A 27,441-nucleotide genomic window follows, 5' to 3' on the forward strand; every position below is an offset into this window, starting at 1 on the left:
AGGATGGTGCATGACATAGAGGGGAATCTGAAGGTGGTGCTGTTCTGATGCACCTGCTGCCGTCCTTCTAGACGATAGAAGTCGTGGATTTGGAGAGTACAATTGCAAGAGATTTGGTGAGTTGCCTCAATGTGTCTTGCAGCAGTGACGGGTGTGATTGGAATCCCAATCAAGTGGGTTGCTTTGTTCTGGAGGGTGTCACACTCATCCCAGAAGTGAAGAGTATTCCATCACACATCTTGATTTGCATTTTGCAGATAGTGGACAGACTTTGGAAAGACAGGAAATGAGTTTACTCCCATCAGAATTTCTACTCTGCGACCTGCTCTTGTAGCCATAGTGTTTAAATGGCAGATCTAGTTCAGTATTTGGTCAATGGTAACCCCCAGGATGTTGATACTGGGACTTTGGTTTAACATAATTGCAGCTATACATCAGTAAAGGTTCTCGCTGAGCAAATGATGGCATCCTAAGTCAATAATTCCCCTGTCTGCAGATGTCCTTCAGTGCAGCTCAGAAAAAGTTTCATGGTTCATAATTAAATGTTGGATGCTTCATAATGTAGCTATTTGAAGGGGATTATCTTGGAAAGGAGGAGATGCAAATCCAATGGTCTGAATGACCTCCTATTGTAATGTATTGTTTTATGATTCTTTGTATTTTTACTTTTGGTAGACTCCAAAATAATTTATTATATTTTGCTGTCCTATTATTCAACAATATGAGTTATGATAACTCCATAACCAGGAGCAAAAAAAAATCAAGGAGTTAATGCAAAAAATTCTCTTACCATATCTGAAAGGTACAGGATCAACATAATTTCTATTCTGGGCTTTAGCTTGTCGCTGCAGGTATCCAATTCTGGATTGATCGCATAAGCTCATACTATTACAGAGAGGGACTGCCTCATCACGACCTAGATACTATGAAGATGAACAAAAATATCTGGATCAGTTACATTTGTTGTGTGTAACACTCATAGTTTATGCTTAGTATTAATAGTGGACTATCCTTTATCAGATTGCTAACTATATAAAATCTGACTTGTAGACATTTGAAGGGGGCATGTGAAATGTTAACTACTAAAAAATTAATGTGATATAACTTTTACATTCTATTCAAAAACAACCAATTGCTTTAATAGTATGTTAGATTTTCCATGAGTAGTAGGTACTTTAGCAGATCTCATCATTGTTTCACTTTTCAACAAGGGTGATAAATCAATCTGTGGGAATGAGAGAGAGAGATAGTCTTTCTGTCCAACGTGGGGGAAATTCTCACACAAATCTTCCTGAACTGCCCTCCGACACATCAATGAAGATATACTTCTGGAGATCTAGTGTGGTTTCCAGCCTTCCTAGCAACTTTAGAAATGATACTTGTTGCTTTAATCCAAAAAAAGTGTAAGGAAAAATGTAAAAGAGTGCAACATAGCATTTATAGATTTGTCAACTCCATCAGCTGTGAAGTTCTTTGAAAAATAAGCCTCCAGAGACTTGGATATCCAGCAAAGTTTGTTGCTATCCTGCATATCCTACATCATAGTATAACAGCGAACGTCCTTTGTAACAGATTGGAGATGAACCCTTTCATATCCAGATGGGCGTGAAGTCTGGCTGCATTTTTCTCTTCATCATTTACCTCAGCTTAGTCATGGAATCCATATATAAACAACTTCCATACTGGGTCATGATTGAATTTTGGCAAAACAAAAAGCTTTTCAACCTCAATAGGCTGAGAGCCAAGAATAAGGTGACCATCCCAGTATATCCTGAACTAGGTAGAACTAGAAAAGGTTCTGCTGAGGGTGAATGAGCAACTTGGGCTAAATTAAAGAACTCTGGGTTCAGAGCTGAGCCATAATCAAATTAGAACATTAAATTTGTGACAGAAAGATCAGTATGGGAGAATATTGATTCACAGAGCACTGACAGCAGTAATGGGAAAAGTTAGAGTTGTACTGTTGGGAAAATCTTCACTTGAACCATATTGGGACAGGTGTTCTGACAATTTGTATAACTAAGGAGTAGAGAGGGTTTTAAACTAAATAATGGGGCAGGAGATTGAGTTTGTGATAAATTAACTAGAGAAGGCAAGACAAAGGTGGGAGTAAGGGAAATGATGATCAGAATGCGGCAGAAAGGGGCAGAGCGCGCACAACTAAACATATAAGGTTAGGGGTTACAAAAAAGTAAAAAGACAGAACCAACGACTTTATATCTGAACGCATATAGCATTCATAGCAAAACAGATGAATTGATAGCACAAAAAGAAATAAATATGTGTATGATCTGATAGCACTTACAGAAACATGGCTTTTGGATGACCAAGGTTGGGACCTGAATATTCAAGCGTATTGGGAAGGACATGAAACTAGGTAAATGTGGAGGAGTTGCGTGGTTAACTAAGGATGACATTGGAACAATAGAGAGAGATGACCTTAGTTCTAGAGGTCAACATGCAGAACACATTTGGATAAATATGAGAAACAGAAGTCACTAGTGGGAGTGGTTTGTAGACCCTTTAACAGTAACACACAATAGGATGGGGTAAACAGGAAGGGAGGTGATGGCCTAGTGGTATTATTGCTAGACTATTAATCCAGAAATTCAGCTAATGTTCTGGGGTCCCGGGCTCAAATTCCGCTAAGGCAGATGGTGGAATTTGAATTTAATAAAAAATATCTGGAATTCAGAATCTACTGATAACCAAGAAACCATTTATTGTTGAAAAAACACATCTGGTTCACTTTTAAGGGAAAGAAATCAGCTGTCCTTATCTGGTCTGGCCTACATGTGACTCCAGAACCACAGCAATATGGTTACCTCCAAGGGCAACTAGGGATGGGCAATAAATGCTGGCCAGCCAGTGACGCCCATGTCCCACGAATGAATAAAAAAAAAATGGGGGCTGCTGAGAAATGGTGTGGTGATAATCATGAGTGATTTTTATCTGCATGTATTTTGGACAACTCATATTGACAAAGGTTGGCTCAATGATAAGTTGATATGTTTTCAAGACAATTTCTTAGAACAGTACATTTTAGCATGGAGCAGAAAGTAGGGTATACTACATCTAGTAATGTACAACGAGACACAACTAATTAAAGACTTCATAGTGAAGATACCCATAGATAGCAGTGATCATAACCTGATTGAATTTCACATTCCGCTTGAGGGAGAGATGAGGGGATTTAAATCTAGTATTTTAAACATAAGAATAGGGGCAATTATGAGAGCATTGAGATAGAGCTGACTAAAATGAACTGGGAATTAGAACATTTAAGTTAACATCTCATAATACTGAGAAAAGATACATTCCAGAGAGAAAAGCAGACTGTGAAGGAAGGACAGGTGGCTAACTATAGAAGTTAAAAATAGTAACAATTAGAAAAAAAAGCATATAATTCTACAAAGATTGGACAGAATATAAACAACATTAATAAGGAGGGAGAAATTAGAGTATGGGAGAGAAAGCTAGCTCAAACTATAACAACAAACATTAAGAATTTTGCACCTATCTGAACTGAAAAGGATAGGATACAAATAACATCCCAGAAATAATAGTGAATCAGGAAGTGAGAGGGAGGGACTTAAAAGGCATTAAGAAAACTATTAGGATGAAAAGTTAACAAGTTCCCAGGTCCTTATGGGTCTTAAGCAAAGTGGCTGCTGAGATAGTTTAAATTTTCAAAATTTAGATTGGAAACAAGCAATTGTGATTCCTTTATTCAAGAAAGGAAGGAGACAAAAAGCAGAAAATTACTTAGCCAGTTAGCTTAATACTGTCATAGGGAAATTGTTGCAACCTATTATTAAAAAGGTTATAATGGGATGCTTAGAAAATCTCAATTCCATCAAGCAGAGTCAATGTTGATTTGATGCTCAGTATGTGGACCATACATCCCAAAAGCTGTCAGATCATATCAAACTGCATGTGCCTTCAACTGTTCACAATGGGCAAAGTACTGAGATATCTAACCAACCTGTGTTCACAATACTCAAAACACATTGTCCAACATTAGATGCAATTTTGTGATTGGACAACAGTTGCTAAACAATCCTGACTGCGCTAAGAATTACACTGACAACCAATTAAAAATCATCAGTCAGGCTCACACTGTGGTTCTCTGAAGTATGCCAGAAGCTACATATATTAATACACAGGGTCTTCTCCTTTGCGGACAAATAGAACATATACATGTAAATAAGTTACAGCCATTCCCTGGTTCATTCCTCGGGGCAACGCCTTCACAAATTAGAGTTGCGTGGGGGGAGGGGGCGGAGGCAGAGGAGGATGGTGGGAGCTATGTGGTCAGTGAGGAAAATTAATTGAGGGGATGTTAGGTGGTTGGTCAGGTGGTCAGTGGGGGGAGGTGGTGGGATCAGGTAGTCAGTAGGAGAGTTTGGCCAGGTGGTGGTCAATGCGATGGCGGTGGTGTTAAGTGGTCAGTCAGAGGGTGGCTATTGGGGAAGGGTCAAGTGATCAGGGGAAGTTGGGCTGTCAGTGCTACAGTTATCCAGAAGTTACAAGTGGTTTTAATTCTTCTAACATTTTCTGACCTTTTGGCTAAGATCAAGCTTTCGATCAAGCCCAAGATGGGATGCAATGCTTCATCTTGCCAGCTTGTTTGTCTCTCTTCTGGGGATCATGAATTGGGTTTGATTGGATTTTAATTTGGCTTTTGGAGTAAGCAAAATGGATTCGAGTCTTCCCAGTCCAATCTGAACATTGGCTTTGTTACTTTAAGAATGGTATAAAAAAAGTTTGGGTAACTGTTATTGCAAGATAGTTGGAATCATACAAAGTTTGTGATATAAATCAAACTTGAATCTTCTAGTTTGCAAGACAATTACTCAATAGAAGTTTAGACACTCCAGGCAATTACTGAGCAAGTCTATCCCTGGGAGGAGTGAGGGGGTTTTCCAGTCCATTAAAGCAGCCAGTTTTTTTTCTAGTTTTGGCTGGCACAGATAGGGTGGCCAAATGGCCTCTTTCTGCACTGTAACTGTTCAATGGTTCTGTGGCATTTTCGGAGTATGCCCAGTTCTGATACTCTGAAGTGTGGAAGCTACAGACCATTACTTCACTCCTCTCTCTTATCTGCCACATTCCCATAAGAAAGATTATGGGGGCGATTCTCCCAAAAAAGTTCTGAGTGCTGAATTCACAGGAAAACAGGTCTGGTGTAAATCACAATTGTCTTTTCAGTGGAAGCTCACACTTGAATCTTCCACACTCTGCAATGCAGAGATCACAATCACGAATATCATTAAAAACACTGGGGGTGAGGCCTATTCACGCCATGTGCAGTGGCCCTGAACAGTCAGCCTGCAGTTTGTTGGCCAGCTCGATTGCTGGCCAACCCAGGACCTTTGCAGCGCTGCCCTTCCAGGGGCCCACGGCCTGATCATAGCCCATGACCATTCCCAGGCCAGCCCCAACCCCCCCAACCTACGCTGCCACCCCCCCCCCCCCCCCCCCGCAGCAACGACGAGCCCCACCCCAGTAAGCTGACCCCCCTCCGTCCCGGCAGCTCCCACAACCCTCACTACGCTCCCCCCCCCACCTGAGGCCATCCTGATTGCTGCCTCCCTCCAGCCTCGACCGAATCACAATGCAGAGTGGCAGCAGGACTCCCGACTCACACCGATTATCCCTAAGCCCCACCCCAGCTGGCCCCATTGGCACTGCCCAACGCCTGGCAGGCAGTGAGAGGTGCTCCCTGGGCATGGGCACTTTGCCCCTTGGACAGTACCAGGGTCCCAGGCTGGCACTGCCAGGATGCCTAGGGGGCAGCACCACCACACTGTCCAACCCCCTGGGGATCCCTGATTGTTCCTCCCATCACTCCAGTGGGATCTCCCGCTAATTCCCTGAAATGCCGGAGTGAAATTGTACAGGCGGAGTGGGAGATGCTATTGGGCTCGGAGAATTCAGTCCCAAACCCAATAATGACATTTAAATTACATTCAGATAACTTACTTGCTGTTCCCACCAGTTTGGTGGTCCTGACCGCGCTGGATGTCCATTGCTGGGAGATGTACACGCATCAGGAATGCATGTGCAAATCCCGCAAATCGGCACACACACAATTTTCCTGCCCCACACGCTAAAAAATTAACACCTCAGAATGGGAGAATCGCCGCTATATTTTTGCATTATATGAGGCAGCGCAATAGATATTTTAAACAATCATTTGTCCACACAATCTTGTTACTGAACCTGTACGTTATTACTTAATTTACTGAATTTATGCACATACCCGATACACTTCTGCCTTTTTGAATCCATCCTCAAGAATCTGTAGAATTTCATTCTGTTCAGTAGATAATTCTGGATCATATACATAAAACAGGTATTCCAGGTGCTTACTGTAGTTTCTAAAGAACAGAAATTGTTGATTTCAGTACATAATCACTTACCTGAAAAGGCAATATTATTCTGTTACTAAATTAAATTAATAGCAGGCAAATCTATGCTTAGTAGAAATAATAAAAGTAGAACTTCAGGTCTACTTTTATTATTCAGCTTCGATCTGAAGTTAAAAGATAATTTTGAATTATTCTCTACTTTCATGTTTCTCTCCTGCAACCACTGCTTTCACAATTTGTAACTAAAGTTTGCCAGCAACGATTATAGCTATGGTTATTACAGGGGAAACAAAAAGAGACTGAAAGGGTGCCATTTGCAAATTTTAATCAGTTAAAAAAAAGGTCATTAATATTGAAGAGCTAAATTAATATGTGTACAACAAAAAAAGTCAAAGGAAAGAACCAAATCATTACATGACTACAGTGCAGAGACCATTGCGGTTCTTTGTAAGAGCAACTTAGCTAGTTCTGCTCCCCTGACCTTTCCTTGTAGCCATGTAGATTTTTTCCTTTCAAGTGTAAATCCAATTCCCTTCTGAAAGCCATGATTTAACATGCCTCAACCACATTCTCAGACTTTAAAAAGTGACGATGTCACTATTGGATATTCTGGCAGTAAATCAACATCCTCTGTTCATCTTTCTCGCAAGCTAAACAGTTTTTCTCTAACTCGACCCCTCAAGATTTTGAGCACTTCTATTAAATATGCTCTCAATCTTTTTTCATCTAAGGTGAATAATAGCAGTTTCTCCAATTCTCCACAGAACTGAAGTCCCATGGTGCAGAAGAAATCTTTTCTGCGCCCCTTCTAAAGCTTTTACATCATTCTTAAACTGCAGTGCTCAGAACTGGATGCAATAGTCCTGCTGAGGTCAAACCTGTGTTTATAAATATTCATAATAACCTCCTTGCTTTTGCACTTCTCAATTTAAAAAGCCCTGGACTCTTGTATGTTTTTTTTAACCACTTTTGCAACTTGCTCTCCTTTCTTCAACAATTTATACTCCAGGTCCCTCTGTCCCTGCCTCCCCTTTAGAATTGCATCCTTTGGTTTATATTGCCTTACTTTCTTGCTCCTACAAAATGCATCATTTCACCTGCAACTTGTCCACACATTTCACCAACCAGTCCATGTCTGCTTAAAGTCTATTGCTATCCTGCTCACAGTTCACCAAAACTGCCAAGTCTTGTGTCATCTGCAAATTGTGCCCTGCACACAAAATTTGGATCATTAATATACACCAAGAAAAGCAGTGGTCTGAATACTAACCCTGGGGCACCAGTATGCCTTGCTGTCTGATTGTTTACCACCACTCCCTGGTCTGTCGCTCATCCAATTGTGTATCCATGCCGTCACTTTCCCTTTTATTCCATGGGCTTCATTTTTGCCGGTAAAGCATGGAATCTAAATTTTCTTTTCAGTAAATTTGTTACACCACCATGATCCCAGAAAATTCCAAAATGATGTGGTGAAAATTGTAAGGGTTTTCCCTCATTTCTTGTGGAAGACTTGTAAGATCATAGAATCTCTACAGTGAAGGAGGCCTGCACTGACAACATTTCCACCCAGGCCCTATCCCTGTAACCCATATATTTGCACTGCCAATCCCCTGACAATAAGGGTCAATTTAGCAGGGCCAATCAACCTAACCCGCAAGTCTTTGGAGGAAACTAGGCACCCAGAGGAAACCCATGTAGACATGAGGAGAATGTGCCCAAGGCTGTCACCCAAGGCTGGAATTGAATCTGGGTCCCTGGCACTGTGCGGCAGCAGTGCTAACCACTGTGCCACCATGCCGTCCATTGTGGGTTATACTGCTACTCTGTTGGTAAAACTGATGGTCATTTTGATGTTGTATATACAAATTAATCTTCTCCTCTCCCTTCCCAATTCATTGAGACACTCATCTCTCCTGCCCCCATTTCACATAAGCACTCTTCCAAATTCCTCAGTATATTTGACACTTTTCTCCCCGCTCTTCTAGTTCATGGAGTCAGGCTTCCACCCTGACCTGTATTGGTGATATATTTCATATGTAGTGACGGGTTCACTGATGGTGGAGTTGTCGAAAATCAGGAGAGTTATGGAGTACGATCTTAATTGATTTTCAGTTAAGGCCTGGATGTTGCCACATCCTGCTCTAAGTTGCTTTTCAGAAGAGTTAAGAGCAGTGGGATTATCAAGCATCCCTGCCCTTAAATCAGAAAGTTGAAAATGGCTTGACAGAAATCATACTATTTTCGGGATACCAAGATTTGGGTACATTGGAATGGGTTCAGAATGTCAGGGTAGCGTGCACAGATGGTCATATGATCATTACGCAAATGACCATGCAATCTGGGAGCTTTGGAGTTGGTCCTGGGCTGAGACAGAGCAGCTGACAGAATATGAGAATAGCTTGCAATTTACTGGAAACTGGGAGTGGAGGAAAAGTCCTTAGAGGATAATTGGTGCCAAGGTGCACTGGGTGAATTGCCTAGCAGTATTGGAGGTCCAAGGTCTGACAGAATTGGGGATCCAGGGTCTACCAAGTAAAGGCACATCCAGGAAAATGAAATCAAACTACTCTGGGTGGACCTTCTTGGAACATCTGACGTGCTTTGCCACATTGACGCTTGTCAGCCTCTGACCTATCCATGGCCCTTGGGTCATCATGCACTCTTCTTTGTCAGCCTATTCTATATTCATGTTCATGTCTTAAAGCATTTGTTCTGCTTATTCTATTGATATTATGTAGTCCGTACTTCCATAACCTTCGTCCAACACAAAATTGTAAAAAGAAATGTATCATTGCACAAAATGCTGAAACACTCAATATTACACTTCATCCTGTGTAACCTCTGCTACCAAAAAGGATAAGGAACATTATCACCTTTGATTTTTCCTCCAAATCACACATTATTCTGAGCTGAAAATTATAGCATTCCTTGGTTATCAGTGGGACAACTTTGTGGAATTCCCTAGCAAAAACCATCACCACAGAGATTTAAATGAAAGTTCAAGTAGGGCAAATACTAGATTCTCAGGGCAATAATGTAATAAATCTGGCCATATCAACTTCTCAAGAACAAATAACAAATAAGCTCAGAGTTCCCATTTTAGTACTTTAAGACACTGGGTCCCTTCCCATTGCTCCAAGAACCCAAAACTGAAATTTCACATGGAATGCACCCTTTTCTTTTAAAACCTCTTGACTCTTTGTACGTAAGACCAAGAAGATACCAACTATAATACTGTAAAAATGGCATATGGCAAGCAAACATTGTGCTTGTAATAATAAATTTTGCTATTTTTGTAACAGCAGATTTTAATGGCTACATGTTAAATATAAACTGGTGTAGTTTGAATCTCAAATGAAATGACTAAGTTATTGCCTTTCAGTCCACCCAGTTTATAAGACTTGCATCTTTAAGGAAGGTAAAGCTGTGGCACTATGCATTTCACCCTAAAAGCAAAAGCATTCTGACCAGAAACTGGCATCCACCATCAAGAATGTAGCCCGAAACTTGGACTCTTTTCCCCTTTGACTACAGCACCCAAGGTGCACACAAAATGCCTTCTTCAGCCCCTTAGCAACACCTTACCACTACTTTATCATTTCCATCTTCTTGCCACTGTGCATAATATGTAAAAATAACCCTACAGCCTGACAACTGGTGTGCCTGTCCATATGCTTGAGCTCCCTCCCTCCCCACACTTGCTACTGACAGAAAAAAAAATAGGAGGGGAAGCAGAGAAAGAGAGAAAACAATATAAAGACAGAGAAAGTCAAAGTTGGAAGAAGAAAAGAGAGAGAAAAAGAGAAATGAACAAAGAGGACATTGTGAGATTGCCAGAAAAGAACGAAGGAACAAAAAGAGAACCGGTAACACACAGAAAAACAAGTAAACAAAAGAGCACATGCCACAATCTGTCATGTGCACCACCAAAGCAGACTGCTAGTATATTAAAAGATTGGTGTTTCCTTTGTTGTTTGGAAATACATTACTTTGCTTATCAGCAAAAGGCAAGGAGCTCTCATTAGTGTGCAGGTCCCTACCATAATCAACCTTCATGAAGTCAAGAATAAGCTCTTTGATGACTTACTGTACCAAAGTGAGACAAGCTTATAAGGAGAAGCTGGATAGACTGGGATTCTTTTCCCTCAAGCGTAGGAGGCTTAGGGGTGATCTTATGGAGGTCTATAAAATAACGAAGGGCATAGATAAGGTAGCGAGTCGACAGCTTTTCCCAAAGGAGGAGAGTCTAAAACTAGAGGACATAGGTTTAAGGTGAGAGGGGAGAAAAACAAAAGGGTCCAGAGGGGCAATTCTTTCACTCAGAGCATGGTGTGTCTGGAACGAGGTGCCAGAGGCAGTAGTAAAGTCAGGTCCAATTTTGTCTTTTAAAAAGCATTTAGACAGTTACATGGATAAGATGATATAGAGGGATATGGGCCAAATGCGGGCAATTGGGACTAGCTTAGTGGTAAAAACTGGGCGGTATGGACAAGTTGAGCTCAAGGGCTGTTTCAATGCTGTAAACCTCTACGGCTCTAGGTGTTTTCACCACAAGGATTGACACAGATCACTAGACTTGGAAAAGGGTCCTTGGAAAAGAAGAAGGGTTGGTAGTTGCAACAGTAACGTTCTCCCCTTGCCAAAGATGTGTGTTGAACATGAGCTCTTAATCACCAACACAGTTTCCTGCCTACATAATCACAACAAGAAGTTTTGGTTGCGCCCGTACTCTACGCATCGGCATCTAATCAATCACGTCATTCATTACCAGGCAGAGGGGCAGGTAAGATATGCATGTGATGTAAACCAAGTGTAGCGTTGACTTTTGGATTGATCACAGACATATAATTTCAAAGCTAAGCATCAAGACTGATCCCTTTATATGTGAGCAAGAAACCATTCCACAAGATAAAAAAAAGCCTTACTTTATATCACTACAAGGAAAAGAATTTGCCAATATTGCAACAGTCACAGGGAATCTTATTCATATCCAATGCCAGCAAAACCTTTTCCTAGAATCATTCTGAACCACTTCGTGCAACATCTCAATCAGGAACAGCTGCCAGAGAATCAGTGTGGTTTCAGAAAAAGTCGATGAACCATGGATATGGCGTTTGCAGTTAAAGCTGCATGAAAAATGCCACGAATGGAACATGGACCTCTTTACATCATATTTGTTGACCTGACCAAGGCCTTTGAAAGGTAATGGAGAAATTCAGCTGTCCTGGGAAATTCATCACAATAGTTCAACAGTTCCTTGACAGCATGCCCACGCACATCCTGGATGATGGTAGGTCTTAGAATCATAGAATCATAGAAAAACTACAGCACAAACAGGCTCTTCGGCCCACAAGTTGCGCCGATCTTTACCTACTAGGCTTACCTATAACCCTCAATCCTATTAAGTCCCATGTACTCATCCAGAAGTGTCTTAAAAGACCCTAACAAATTTGCCTCCGTCACCACCGACAGCGGCCTATTCCACTCATCCACCACCTTCTGAGTGAAAAACTTACCCCTGACATCTCTTCTGTACCTACTCCTCAGCACCTTAAACCTGTGTCCTCTTGTGGCAGCCATTTCAGCCCTGGGGATAAGCCTCTGAGAGTCCACCTGATCAATACCTCTCATCATCTTATACACCTCTATCAGGTCCCCTCTCATTCTTCCTCTCTCCAAGGAGAAGAGATCAAGCTCTCTCAACCTATCCTCACAAGGCATGCCACCCAATCCAGGTAACATTCTTGTAAATCTCCTCTGCACCCTTTCAATGGCTTCCACATCCTTCCTGTAATGAGGCGACCAGAGTTGAGCACAGTACTCCAAGTGGGGTCTGACCAGGGTCTTATACAGCTGCAGCAATATCTCCCAACTCCTAACCTCAATTCCTGGACTGATGAAGGCCAGTGCACTATACGCCTTCTTAACCACATCCTCTACCTTCGAAGCGGATTTAAGAGTTCTATGAACCCAGACCCCAAGATCCTTCTGATCCACACTGCTAAGAGTCTTACCCTTAATATTGTATTCCTTGATCCAATTGGACCTGCCAAAATGTTCCACTACACATTTATCCGGGTTGAAGACCATCTGCCACTTCTCCACCCAGTCTTGCATCCTATCTATGTCACGCTGCAACTTCTGACATCCCTCCAACACCTCTGACCTTCATGTCATCGGCAAACTTATCAATCCATCCCTCCACTTCCTCATCCAGGTCATTTATAAAAATCACAAATAGCATGGGTCGCAGAACAGATCGCTGGGGCACTCCACCAGTGACTGACCTCTATGCAGAAAAAAACCCATCTACAACCACTCTCTGCCTTCTGCGGGCAAGCCAGTTCTGGATCTACAAAGCAATGTCCCCTTGGGTCCCATGCCCCCTCACTTCCTCAATAAGCCTTGCTTGGGAAGTGAAATTGATTAAGCTTCTTTGTGTGATGTTGACACACGGTCCATCTCTTCCACATGTACAGCAGAGTAGGGTGGGCTATTGCTCAATAGACTTTAAGTTTGACATGCAGACTTGCCTCTCCTTGTTCCCAGACTGATGTTAAAAGTCTTCTAAAAACTGCACTTTGAACGCCTTGCTGAAGTCCATATAAACCACATCCACCGCTCTTCTGACCCATTCCCAGTCACTAATTAAGTTAAACAGGACAGCACGCCAGAAACAACCATCTTTGCCAAGTTCTCCAATGCATTTCATGATGATGATCCTGGTATTGAAATCAGATATTGCATGGAAGAGAAATGACTCAATATATGATGACACGAGGCAAAGACCAAGGTCTCCAAGGATATTCATTTTAATTTCCTGTTTGCTGGTGACTCTGTACTAGCCGCAAGTTCAGAGCTGGACAAGCACAAAACGTTAACATGTGCTCCAATGAATATGACAAATTCAGCTTAATGATCAACACAAAAGAACTGAAATAATGTACCATCTGTTCCAGGAAAGCCCCATCTCAAACCTAGGGTCCATGACCAGAATCTGTCAGCAGAAGATAGGTTCACTTATCATGGCATCACGCTCTTAGGCTGTCTATACTGGTGATGAAGCATATACCAGAATAGCTAAAGCAAAGTGCAGTTTTTAGAAAACTTTTAACATCAGTCTGGGAACAAGGAGAGGCAAGTCTGCATATCAAACATAAAGTCTACTGAGCAATAGCCCACCCTACTCTGCTGCACATGCAGAAGAGATGGACCGGGTGTCAACAGAACACAAAGAAGCTTAATCAATTTCATTTCAGCAGTCTTCAGAAGCTTCTGAAGATCAGATGGTAGGGCAAAATACAAGGTGCTGAAGTGCTCACCTGAGCTGACATGCCAAGCATCCACACTATATTGAGACAGTCATAACTGAGGTGGGCTGGTCACGTAGCCAGAATGCCTGACACTCACATACTAAAGCAAATCTTCTATTGAGTTTAAGTCTGGAGTGCACGGCAAAGGAAATATTATAAGGGCAATCTGATAATCTGAAGGCTTTGTTTAGGGGTTCTGAAATCAACATCGAGTCCTGGGAGAAGCCTGCCCAGCCACCACACATGCCATAACCATAATGCATTTTCCTTTGAAAGGAACATTTATCAAAAGCAGAGATAAAACACAAGGAGAGGAAATCCTGAGCAGACAACTTGTCCAAAAGTCAATCATCTGTGATATCCTGCTCCATTAGCAGCAGTACTTTCCGGGTCCAGATTAACCTTAGCCATGACCAGAAGCTGTAAAATACCTCAGATAACAAACATGTCACCTTTGCCTGAAAGGACAAACAAGACCATGTTTATCATTACAAGAAATAAAGGCATCTTAGCATGCTTACACTGTTAAGAAAAAAAGTACAAAATATGTTGAGGTAGGCAGTAAATCGATTTATTCATGTGATTTATTGAATTGAAAAAGGGACATTGCAGAATTGTTTCTTTATATGCGTTTCTTTGCAACACAACAGTGACTACACTTGAGAATGACTTCATCGATTGTGTAAGCTGCTGTATAAATGCAAATTTGTTCTTAGAATGTGTTGTAAATAACTGTTTTGTTCTAAATTAGCAGGGGGATTTTTTCAAAAGAAATGTTATTAGGACTGTAATTAAAAAGTTTACTCAGAAAAAAAGCTTGGAATTAAACTCACTCTGATTTATATGTTGATCCTTCTTTGCTCAAAATAGATTGGATCTTATCCTCATATTTCAGTCTGAGCATTCGATTGTGAACTCTGACTACGCGATTTATTTTTAACCCTGTCACGCCAAGTTTTTTGAAGTCCCAAGCACAAAATCGAGATAACATTACATCATAGCAGGAAGTGAACCTGTCAAGGGAAGGAAACTACATTCGTTTATATCTTGTAGAGTTCATGCATTTGTTGAAGCAGTTGGAATGTACAACATATTTTTAAAATCTGTGCTACCATAAACTAAATTAAAAATAAGTCATTAGTTTGCCACAGACTTTTTTACAGGACAATTTAATTCTAAATTTGAAATACAGGAGCTTTTCACAACACTCCATTGCAGTGGTAATTTATTACTTGTGGCTAATAAATAAACTTTAACTTTAATTCTTCCCTGGAAATTTTGAAATTCCATAATTCGGCCTTTAAAAAAATGAGCATCTTGTTTCAACAATCTTTAAATAAATTATACACATATCTATTAACATAAATAAATGCCTCCTATGTCATACAGGACTGGAACTAAACTGTTTCAATATTCTGCTTAGTGCAATACTATGGCTACCATCTACTTACGGGTGAGTCTCACAAAGCTCACGGGAGATTCAGAAAAACTTGCCAGCTTCATGAAGAACAATTGCTGGATTGACACTCTTGTTTTAAAATTGAGGTTTCATGTTGGAACCTGCTAAGTTTATTCTGTGTGAAACCCACCCGCCCAGAGCCAAGTAACACTAGCACAATAATGACAGCAATGCTTAAACAAGAATGTCCCAATGGGAAAGCAAGTGTGCATAGGGCAAAAAAAAATCTTGGTTGCCTCAGATGAAAATAAACAAATTATAAATCTTATTTGTACTTTAATAAAATTGAATAAGTGGTTAAATTATCTATGATAAATTACAAATTATAGGGCGGCACGGTGGCACTGTGGTTAGCACTGCTGCCTCACAGCACCAGGGATCCAGGTTCGATTCCAGCCTTGGGTGACAGTGTGGAGACAGAGGCTTACAGCAAGGAAACAGGCCCTTCGGCCCAACTTGTCCATGCTGTCTTTTTTTTAAAACCCCTGAACTAATCCCAATTGCCCACATTTGGCCCATATCCCTCTGTACCCAGCTTACCCATGTAACTGTCAAAATGCTTTTTAAAAGACAAAATTATATCTGTCTTTATTACTATCTCTGGAAGCTTGTTCCAGACACTTACCATTCTCTGTGTGAAAAAAATCCCCTCTGGACACTTCTGTATCTCTCCCCTCTTACTTTAAACCTATGCCCTCTAATTTTAGACTCCCCTACCTTTGGGAAAGGATATTGACCATCTAGCTGATCTGTGCCCCTCATTATTTTATAGACTTCTATAAGATCACTCCTCAGCCTTCTATGCTCCAGAGAAAAAAGTCCCAGTCTATCCAGCCTCTCCTTATAACTCAATCTATTGTCCCAATAGCATTCTAGTAAATCTTTTCTGCACTCTTTCTAGTTTAATAACATCCTTTCTATAATAGGGTGACCAGAACTGTACAGTGTCTGCATGAGTTTCCTACAGGCGCTCTGGTTTCCTCCCAGTCCCAAAGGTGTGCTCGTTAGGTGCACTGGTCACGCAAAACTCTCCTTCAGTGTACCCGAGCAGGTGACAGAGTGTGGTGCCCAGGGGATTTTCACAGTAACTTCATTGCAGTGTTAATGTAAGCCTACTTGAAACACTAATAAATAAATATAAACAAAGTTACAAATAAAATGGCCAATAAGAAAGATATAACCTGCAAGTAGCAAAAGGCCAAAATGAATTGTTGAAAGGATTTTTCAAGTGACTTCAATAACCATTATAGTCCAGAGATGTTAAGACAAAAATTCCAAACAAAATCACAAAAATTATACAACGGTCTCCAGTAATTTTCCTCTGCACAGGTCTGTCTAACCCTTTCTCAAGGACCAAAGGTCTATTTTTGAACATAATTCACAAGTAATACAAAAAAATTCCTGCTTTTTGCAGTATTCAGTCCACCTGATGAAGCAGCAGCGCACCAAAAGCTTGTGATTCTAAATAAACCTGTTGGACTTTAACCTGGCATCGTGAGATGTCTTACTATAAAGGAAGAAAATTTGGGCCAGGCAGGCAATCTACTTAACTGATACAAACATAAAATACTGCACATGCTGGAAATCTGAAATAAAAACAAAAAATGCTGGAGATACTCGGTGGGTTTTACAGAGTTATATTCCAGGTATGTGACCTTTCATCTAATTAAAGGTCACAGGCCTGAATTGTTAACTCTGTTTTTCTCTCCATTGATGGTGCTAAACCATTTCCAGCACTTTGTGCTTTGTTTTATGCATGAATTACGTCTTTCCTAGGGCTTAATTACACTTGTGAAAGAGGTGGGAGCAACATCACAGTCAGTGCTGGTTGCCCTTCCATTAAAATTTGTCCCATGAAAGACAAAGGGAGTGGAATAAAATCACTTACCATAAAAATAATTAATTAGTATTCACTGATTACAATGCCCTTCTCAGCAGATAGCATTCTGTTTATTCATTTTAATCCTCCAAAGGGAAAAGCAGTATAGTTGTGGTATGAAGTATACTGGACACCACACTGATAAAGGTTAGCATGCACGCAATGAACACTTGCCAGATATATACAGAGCAAATGGATCATGGTGTCAATCAATGTGCGGCATTTATTTGGCTGTAGCACTGCTATCGTGGAAGAGCGGACACCATCTTTTGACCTCGCACAGCTGTAAGTGTGCTAATAACATGAAGAATTTCCCCACCAGCATTAGTTAAAGGGATCAACAAATTGTCAGGGGACCAAAAACTCTCACTACATATTTTCATAAAATAGATATAAATATCTTGTGGCTAATTTCTAAAGTTTTAAAATCTGGACAAAGGTCTTCTAAAATAGCTAAATATATGTCTATGCATGACCCTTGAACAAAAGGAGCTATTCTGCAGTTTCGAAGGACATAACAAAGTATAATTTCCTAAGTGGCACTAATGCCCCCTGTGGTCTGCATAGACCAAATTCAGAGAACTATAGAAAGGCCACCTACAATTCATAAGCCAGGGTAGCCAATTGAAGTCCATCTCTGAAGTGAAATTAATGCCCCTCTGTGGTCTGCATAAACCAAATTCCAAGAGAACTATACAAAGGCCACTTATATTTTAATAACCCAGGATAGCCAATTGAAGGCCATCGTTTTGCTAGAACAAATGTCCCTGCAACCTTCCTTTTAAGTTTTAAAAGAAGTTTATTTATTAGTGCAGCAAGTAGGTTTACATTAACACTGCAATTAAATTATTGTAAAAGTTCCCGAGTCATCACACTCCGACACCTGTTTGACTACACTGAAGGAGAAGTTAGCATGGCCAATGCACCTAACCAGCACAATTTTCGGGTTGTGGGAGGAAACCAGAGCACCCAGAGGAAACCCACACAGATATGGGGAGAATATGCAAACTTCGCACAGACAGTGAACCTAGCTGGGAATCAAACCCAGGTCACTGGCACTGTGAGGCAGCAGTGCTAACTGCCACCGTGCTACCACTTTCAAGTCTCAATGGTTGGAATATTTGACCATCATTGGACCAAGACACCCTTTGTCAAAGACGATGGGAAATCCCATTGATAATGGTGGAACCAGAAGATCCCACTGCCGGTCAATGGTGGGCCTCTTCCTGTCGCCAAGGAACACGCTAAGGGGAAGGGAGGTGCAGAAAATCCTTCCCCACTGCAAAAAGCTGGGGCACAAAAGATGGGACAGTAACACAAAAGGTAAGATCCCATGAGATTAGGAGTAATATATCAACTTGGATAGAGGATTTGGTAACCAATAGAAAGCAGAGAGTGAGGATAACTGGGACTTTTGCTGATTGTTAATCTTTATAGTGTGGCGTCGGGTTCGGTCCTTGAGGTCTCAACTATGTGCAATCTATATTAATGACTTGAATGCAGGGATGGAATGTACTATAGCCAAATTTGCAGACAACACTCAACTAACTAGGAAAAGAAGTTGCAATGAAGAAATAAGAAATTTACAAATGAATGGGGAGGCGGTGGCACAGGTGGTACTGTCACTGACTAGTAATCCAGTGACCAAGGATAATGCTCTGGGAACACAGGTTTGAATCCCACCAAGGCAGGTGGTAAAATCTGAATTAATTACAATCTGGAATTAAAAGTCTAATGATAATCAATTAGGAATTGGCAATAAATGCTGATCCAGTCAATGATGCCCACATCTCCTGAATGAATAAAAAATATGATGAGGGCCAAAATTTGGCAGATGAAACTAAATGTGGAGAAGTGTGAGGTTATCTATTTTGGCCAGAGGAATAAAAGGGGAACATATGATCTAAATGGAGAGAAACTTCAAAATGCTTCAATGCACAAATCACAGAAAGTCAACATGGAGGTGCAATAAGTAATAAGGAAAGCAAATGGAATTTCAGAATTCATTTCTAGTGAAATAGAGTATAAACAGAGGGAGGTGCTGTTGCAACTGTGTCAGTTATTGGTGAAACTGCGTCTGGAGCATGGCACTCAATCTTGGCCCCCTTATTTGAGGAAGGATGTAATTGCATTTGAGACGGTTTAGAGGAGGTTCACTCAGTTGATTCCAGATCTGAAAGACTAATGCAGATCTGATAATTTAGCACCCACTGGGCCCGATTTTACCAATCAGGGACTAAGGGCTGGGTCCGGACGTAAAACGGGTTGGAGCCCGGAATCCTCGCTAGAGTGTGCTCTTATGCTTTTTGCCGGCTCCGGTCCAGTCCGCGCTGTGTGCGGGGCTTAGTGCTGCGGAATGATCGGAGCTCTGAACTGACCATTCGCAGTTCGAAGAAAAACTGAAACAGCGCGCCCGGGCGCTAGTAACAAATGATGTGGAGATGCCGGCGTTGGACTGGGATAAACACAGTAAGAAGTCTCACAACACCAGATTAAAGTCCAACAGGACAGCCTGCAGCACCTTCCTGGCCTTCCGCTGGTGTCTGCCGGAGGAGGGGGCAGGCTCAGATGGATCTCTGGTTGGGGGGATGGGTGGTAGAGGATGGCGGGGGGAGGATGGACTTGGGAGAATCTCCACCACCACCACCCCCCAACTATCTGAGCCCACCCCCCTCCTCCAGGGGCGGGGGGGGGGGGGGGGTTGTGGGGTGCTCTGCCGAGGGGGGCCTGCCTCCCAGGGGGTGTCTGATCGGGGGAGGGGGGGTGGATGCATGCCAACCAAAATCCATGAATGAACAGGGATATCCATTTCTTACTGAAGCCCAGGTCTGAGGTGTTCAAGTCAGGCGACTCTGACCTATCCACCAAAGCCAGATATGATCCATGGACATACGTCAAAGATGCCAAAAGACAGTACTGGATCAAGCTAGAGTCCCAGGCTAGTCACATGGACTCCTGTTGACCATGGCAAGGTCTGCAAGACATAACAGGCTATCAAATGAAGGCATGGAAAATCCTGGCACCAATGCACTCCTCCCTAATGAGCTTAATGCCCATTTTGAGCATGAGATCAGCAGGAGCACACCCTCCACCCAGGAAGCCTCAGGCAAATCTGCAGCCCAGGCCACCATTCCAGGCATCAGAGCAGCCTTCTCGAAAGTCAGCCCAGGAAAAGCGAATAGCCCAGATGGGGTACCTGGATGAGCACTCAGATTCTGCGTGGGGCTATGTGCAGACAGTGTGTCTTAATGACTATTGTCCGGTGGCTCTGACAACCATCATTATGAAGTGCTTCAAAAGATTAGACATGGTACAAATCAATTCCAGCCTCTCAGAGTGCCTGACTCCGGTACAGTTCACCTACCACTGCAACAGGTCCACAGAAAACACCATTTCTCTGGCTTTCAACCAACCCTGGAACACCTAGATGATGAAAACACCTATGTCAGACTCCTATTTATTGACTACAGCTCAGCCATTATTCCCAAGAAACTCATCTCTAAACTCTGTGGCTTGGGGCTCAGCTCCTTCCTCTGCGACTGGATCCTAGACTTCCCAACCACAGATGGCAATCAGTAAGGATAGGCAACAACACTTCCATGATCATCCTCAACACCAGTGCCCCACAAGGCTGTGTCCTCAGCCTCTTTCTATACTCCTTATACGCCTATGACTGTGTGGCCAAATTTCCCTCCAACTCAATTTTCAAGTCTGCTGATGACATCACCATAGTGGATCAGTTCTCAAACAATGATCAGAAAGAGTATAGGAAAGAAATAGAGAATCTAGTGAAGGTGCAACAACAGTAACCCCTTCCTCAATGTCAACAAACTGAAGGAGATAGTCCTTGATTTCAGGAAGTGTAGTGAAGGATATGCCTTTGTTTACATCAATGGAGAAGAAGTAGAAATAGTCGAGAGCTTTAAGTTTTTAGGTGTCTAGATCACCAACAACCTGTTCTGGTCCCTCCATGCTGACACTATAGTTAAAAAATCCCACCAATGCCTCTACTTTCTCAGGAGACTAAGGAAATGTAGCATGTCCGCTATGACTCTCTCCAACTTTTACAGATGCACCATAGGAAGCATTATTTCTGGTTGTATCACAGCTTGGTATTGCTCCTGCTCTGTCCAAGACCACAATAAATTACAAAGGCTCATGAATGAAGTCCAGTCAATCACTCAAACCAGCCTCCCATCCATTGACACTGTCTGCACTTCCCGCTGCCGCGAAAAAGCAGCCAGCATAATCAAGGACCCCATGCACTCCAGACATACTCTGCCTCCCAGCGGGTTCGGATCGTGGCGGAGGGGAGAAGGGGGGAGTGCTGGTCTGTGAGGAGGATGGGCTTCGGGGGTTCCCCTACAAAATAGGAATCCGCTTTGGATTTTTATTGTGCTGTTGATAACAGCGCAGATCTGGAACGGTAAAATAGGATTTGGCGGTAGAGTTGGGCGCGCAGTTCATTAAGTCAATTTGAATGCATGCTAATGCATTTAAATAGTTGGGCCGCCTCTTTGAGGCGCAGACCGGATCCGCGCCCAAATCGGGTGTCAGTAAAGCCGCGATCTGCTCAGTTTCGGGTGCAGATCACATTACAGGTCCAATGCCTGAATTTACCGCGATTTCGCGCCCGTTTGTTAAAATTGGGCCCATTGTTTCATTAAAAGGTGGCCATATTTAGTGCTCAGTTAGATCTAAGAACATGAATACCTGCAGTGTATTTCATTTGTTGTTTTGTTTTGCAACAATAATACACTCAGTATAAAGCTCATACCATTAGAAAACTTAGACTAAGTAGGAACAATGGTACGGGAAATCAATTAAGAATTACATATGCAAGTCATATCCTATTAAAGATCAAATAATTGCTGGCATTCCAAGGAATCTGATAAATATATAGAATGACATTAACTAGAACTAGCACATCTACGTTAAGTTGCTAGAATTCAGGAATGATTCTGTTCAACACTTCTGTTTTTCCAAATAATATCTGAAATGTGGCTATGAAGTAATACAAAGCTTTTGCTAAGAATTTTTTAGGTATCACCATACCATACATCAGAGGGAGTGCCTTCCTCAAAGCGAATATTTCCCACGGTTTCCAGTTCAATTAACAGGAATAGAACACTCAAATTAAAAAACTCAGTTATTGGTTTTACTTCAGTCTGATACCTTGCTTCAATTCTGTAAAGGAGACAGAATGGAACAATTTCATTTCAGGATGACAAAATGAATATTTGCATTTGATACCATGTTAACACACAAACAACATTAGCGCATTATTTTATGTATTTATGCATATTCTCACACTTTGCGAATGCATGTTTCACACTTCCTGTATTATTAAAATTTGTGCCTGTATGAATGCAGCACAATAATGTGACTGGGTTCATTCAACCAGTAGGACAGCAGGATCAGGAGCAGATGCAGAGATCATTGTCCCTTTAACTAAGCAGATCTGAGAACTATTTACATACTGTCATTTCTAATTAACCACATGACAATTTGATTGAAATAATTGAATTATACAGCTATCATGACATAGGATGGAGATTAGCGTGTTCACTTTGCGGACCGCATTTGATTTATTATTGTCACATGTATCAACATACAGTGAAAAGTATTGTTTCCCGTGCACTATACAGACAAAGCATATTGTTCATAGAGAAGGAAAGGAGAGAATATAGAATGTAATGTTACCTTCATAACTAGGGTGTAAAGAAGGATCAACTCAATGAGAGGTAAGTCAATTCAAAAGTCCGATGGCTGCAGGGAAGAAGCCGTTCTTGAGACAGTTAGTACGTGTCTTCAGACTTTTGTATCTTTTTCCCGATGGAAGAAGGTGGAAGAGAGTATGTCAGGAGTGCATGGGGTCCTTGATTATACTGGCTGCTTTTCCGAGGCAGCGGGAAGTGCAGACAGTGTCAATGGATGGGAGGCTGGTTTGAGTTTTCGACTGGGCTTCATTCATGAGCCTTTGTAATTTATTGTGGTCTTGGACAGAGCAGGAGCAATACCAAGCTGTGATACAACCAGAAATAATGCTTCCTATGGTGCATCTGTAAAAGTTGGAGAGAGTTATAGTGGACATGCCACATTTCCTTAGTCTCCTGAGAAAGTAGAGGCATTAGTGGGCTTTCTTAACTATAGCGTCAGCATGGAGGGACCAGAACAGGTTGTTGGTGATCTAAAAACTTAAAGCTCTCGACCATTTCTATTTCTTCTCCATTGATGTAAACAGGGGCATATCCTTCACTACACTTCCTGAAATCAAGGACTATCTCCTTCAGTTTGTTCACATTGAGGAAGGGATTATTGTTGTCACACCAGTTCATTAGATTCTCTATCTCTTTCCTGTACTCAGGTGAGAAGGATAGGTTATAGTGAAAAGATATATGATGGGAGATCATGTTTGGCTGATTTCCAAAAAATTTTGTGTACACTAAGAGCTACAGCAACAACAAATTTGAAATCATCAGTCAAGCTCATAACTTGGCTCATTTACACTTGCTGCAAGCAAGATGCATTCCTGTGGAAAGACCCAATCCCTGCAAACAAAAGGATTATGTTCGAGCCTTGCACTTCCCAAAAAAATATTTGGGGAGTTTATAGTTCCCTGTTACTTGTTTCATGGCAATGGTTTAGTCAGAGTTAAACTGACAACCAGTCAGCATCCTTTTTTTCTATAGTATAAATTGTGGTGATCATTTGAAATTTGACCTTCATGCATTTGTCCTGATAAGTACAAGATGAAGAGTTTTGGTAACATGTTCTGTGCTACCAATGTTTGCATACCATTTAATATTGGGTTAAGTGCTGATTCTTATTGAAATTACACAATGTCACATTCAGTACATTCCTTGGAAAATTAAAAAGCATAAAAAAAATCAAACATTAGTTAAGAAATTAAACAGCTTTGGTAATAATAATGCAAGGATATTACAAACTAATTTACTTACTCTTCTAGCCTGTTGTTCCAGAATATTAGTCTTTCTTTCAGAGCATCCAGTTTTTTACATATTGTCTGCTCGACATTAGAATCTTCTGTGCTGTTTTTTACTGAACTGCTGCTGCTATGCATTTCTTCAATCCAGTCTTTATTCTTCAACCCATTCAGAACGGTCAACATAGAATTTTGCCTTTTGCTCAAATGCAGCGATCTCAATTCAGATTCTAGCTGTTTCAAGAAAATTGGTTTGTGAACTATTATCACACTTATTATCAAAATATTCAATCTTAGTTATTTGCTTGCAAGATTGCATTCTAAAAAAGGGTGTGTGACTTGCATAATTCGAGGACAGCAAGGTCTCATTGTGTTTACCTTCAGGAAATACTCCAATGTAGTACAAATTATGAACCAGTCATTTGCTCCAGAGCATTATCGCTATTAGGTTAATCTGTTACCTGCTATCTCCATGAATGACCAGTACTAATATAATATTCTGTGCTGCAGAAAAACAGCATACATCTTCAGCCAATGTAGTGAAAACTCTGGTCCACAATCAACAGGAAACAATGCACAATATTTTAAACAGTCAGCATTCTTGAAATACACAAGGGGTGAGAAGTTGATACCACTGATTCCCATTTATCAGTGCCACAAATGACTTTAACTGACTCCTAAGTAGTATTTATGAGATGCATGTACATTCTTTGAGATGATTTGTCCTGGATGTCATACCAGTAAAAGATTTAGCATGGGATTTTCCAGCTGCGCTCGCCCTAAAACCGGAAAATCCAGCCTGAGGTCGACGGACCTTTGCATGGTTTGCCGCCACAATTCTGGTAGCGGGCAGGATAGGAAAATTCCCCCCTTAATGTGTATCAGTAACAGTGCTCTCTATACTTCCTCTATATGGAAGTATAGAGAGCAGGCAAAAAATGCTTTTGTTCAGCATGTGATACTGACTTGAAGCCATTGTTGCTATTTTGGAGTACAACACTTCAGCTCTCTCTAAACCTTGCATAGCCAAACACATGTTCAGCAAACAGGAAGGATCCCCCTGTTACCAGCAGTACTTAATAGGATTATCAAACAGTTAAAATTAGTTTCTAGTTCATTTCTTCCAACTGTTGCTACAATTCCCCTTAGAATATAACAAGGCTTAAAGAATGAGCAGAGGACAAGCTTCTGGAAGTGGAAGTATTTTCAGCAGAAGACCATAAGTGCTCAGAGTGTTCGGGGAGCAATTCATTATCATGGATCTCAACAAGGAAGAACACGCGAGACATTTGCGTTCCAGTTGTCCTCAGTGACATTTATAATCACCTGAGGCCACAACCTCAAGACAGGGCAAGGACTATATTCACAGTAGCTGCAAAGGTCACTGTGGCAATTAGCTTATTATGCCTGATTTTTAGGCTGGAGCTGGAAATATTTGCAACATCTTACAGTTTGCCATTTACTGTTGTAAGGGAGGTGATTGACTCTTTTATTCAATGGCAGCAAAATAAAATGTATTCTCTGTATCTATAGAGTGGAGAGAACACTTGGTTTCATTAGGATTTCAGACATCCTCAATCTTTAGGATACTACTGACGACATCACTTTTCAGGCATAGTATATCAACTCTTGCCCAAAATTCAGGTACAGTGGATCAATCATTGAAAGACGTTGAAATTTCTGACCTGATCTTCCAGAGAAAAATGAACCTGGAGAACCTGACAACAATTCCACCCAGGGCCTGTTCCCGAAACCTCACTTATTTATTCTGTTAATTTCTCTGACACTCAGGGTCAATTTAGCATGGTCAATCAACCTAACCCACACATCTTTGGAGTGTGGGAGGAAACCTACACAGACATGGGGAGAATGTGCAAACTCCACACAGACGGTCACCCGAGGCCAGAAGTGAACCCGGGTCCCTGGCGCTGTGAGGCAGCATTGCTAACCACTTTGCCACCGACTGCTCCTTAATACAGGGCAGCACGGTAGCACAGTGGTTAACACTGCTGCTTCACAGCTCCAGGGACCTGGGTTCGATTCCCGGCTCGGGTCACTGTCTGTGTGGAGCTTGCACATTCTCCTCCTGTCTGCGTGGGATTCCTCCAGCTGCTCTGGTTTCCTCCCACAATCCAAAGATGTGCGGGTTAGGTTGATTGGCCATGCTAAAATTGCCCCTCAGTACCCTTGGATGTGTAGGTTAGAGGCTTTAGTGGGTGAAGTATGTGGGATTGTGGTCAGTGCAGACTCGATGGGCCGAATGGCCTCTTCCTGTACTGTGGGGTTTCTATGATGACTGTACGAATACTACATATTTGCGAGAAGCAAGACATGTTTCAATTGTATTCATTAGTTAATGAGAAAGTACCTTTCCTTTGGTTTGTTGTGTCGGTTGCCAGGTAATTAATGTTGGATCTATGTTGATTTTAGTTTGTTACTGTAAAGGTCTTTCAAAGTGAAATCTTGCCCTTTGTTGTTTGTCAGTCACTGGGAAATTCATCTCCTTTTAAAAGATATCGGTCTCCAGAGGGATTTCAACAAACTTTAAATGATACAACCTGACTTCTATCATTGCAAAGTTGTGCAAAAATGTTAAGAAGGTAGCAAGTTCTTGATTATTTGTCTTGGACCCCAGAAAAAAAAGATTGAAAACAAACTAAACTATTTTAAACAATAGTAACACAGCGTATGAGCATAGATAAAGCAAAAAAAAACTATCTTCAGTTCTGTAGAAGTCACATTGGACTCAAAACTTCCTGTTTTCACATAACCAACATGGGTCTTGTACTTACGGCTTTAATGCAGGAGCTGATGGTTTTTATTCGCTCCTTAGGTACCTCCTGCATTGAACTCAGTTGCTTTTGCAGCCTTTCTACAACTTCAGCTAGCTGTCGATGGGTGTTCTTTACACGCATACTGTAATACATTTTCTTTTTCATCACAGTTGACTACATGAAAGGAAAAATAAATCCACTGAATCATTCTGCATTTTCACTTTGACACTAAAAGGTTTCTACTGATAAACAGACCAATCTAAAATCATAATTTTTCTTTTACACTCCCTAACACATTTTACATTATAAAACATAAAACAATTTGTGGAAACACTGGGAAGATATCATTGTTTCTTGTAATCCTATGTTTCAAGTTGCTGATTTTCCTTGAAATGCTATTAGATTATCTATTGTCAGTATGTTATATTTTCTTTAATATAATTTACAATTCATTTACCATATCAAATAAAAAGGGAAAATTATGGGACATCTGTCCTTTATAAATTTAGTGTCATAAAGGAGCGATGCTAATTGTGTGGTCTTTCTGATGCTATTCCTGTAACAGAACATTCGGTGAACATGAGGGAAGAAACGTTTCAGGTATAGGCTAGATACATTGCAACAAGGGCAAAAGGCAAGGGAACCAAAGCCAGGACTTCATGAATGTCGAGGGAAGTAGAGAATATGGTTTAAAAA

The 27,441-nt window shown here is 41.3% G+C and overlaps 1 protein-coding gene across 1 annotated transcript in view; it reads right to left on the reverse strand.

Annotated features, from left to right (window-relative positions):
* lrrc9 (leucine rich repeat containing 9) overlaps positions 1–27,441 on the reverse strand; it is a 152,667-nt gene that overhangs the window by 83,432 nt on the left and 41,794 nt on the right. Inside the window, exons 8-13 of the mRNA XM_080202432.1 lie at positions 26,764–26,919; positions 23,988–24,205; positions 22,081–22,212; positions 14,521–14,700; positions 6,266–6,383; positions 791–923 (exon numbers count right to left, since the gene is read on the reverse strand). Coding sequence (XP_080058558.1) covers positions 791–923; positions 6,266–6,383; positions 14,521–14,700; positions 22,081–22,212; positions 23,988–24,205; positions 26,764–26,919 — 937 coding nt within the window. The remainder of the gene's footprint in view (positions 1–790; positions 924–6,265; positions 6,384–14,520; positions 14,701–22,080; positions 22,213–23,987; positions 24,206–26,763; positions 26,920–27,441) is intronic.

Source organism: Carcharhinus amblyrhynchos, chromosome 14 (assembly GCF_965287045.1).
Source record: "Carcharhinus amblyrhynchos chromosome 14, sCarAmb.v2.hapA, whole genome shotgun sequence".
Classification (NCBI taxonomy): Eukaryota; Metazoa; Chordata; class Chondrichthyes; order Carcharhiniformes; family Carcharhinidae; genus Carcharhinus; species Carcharhinus amblyrhynchos.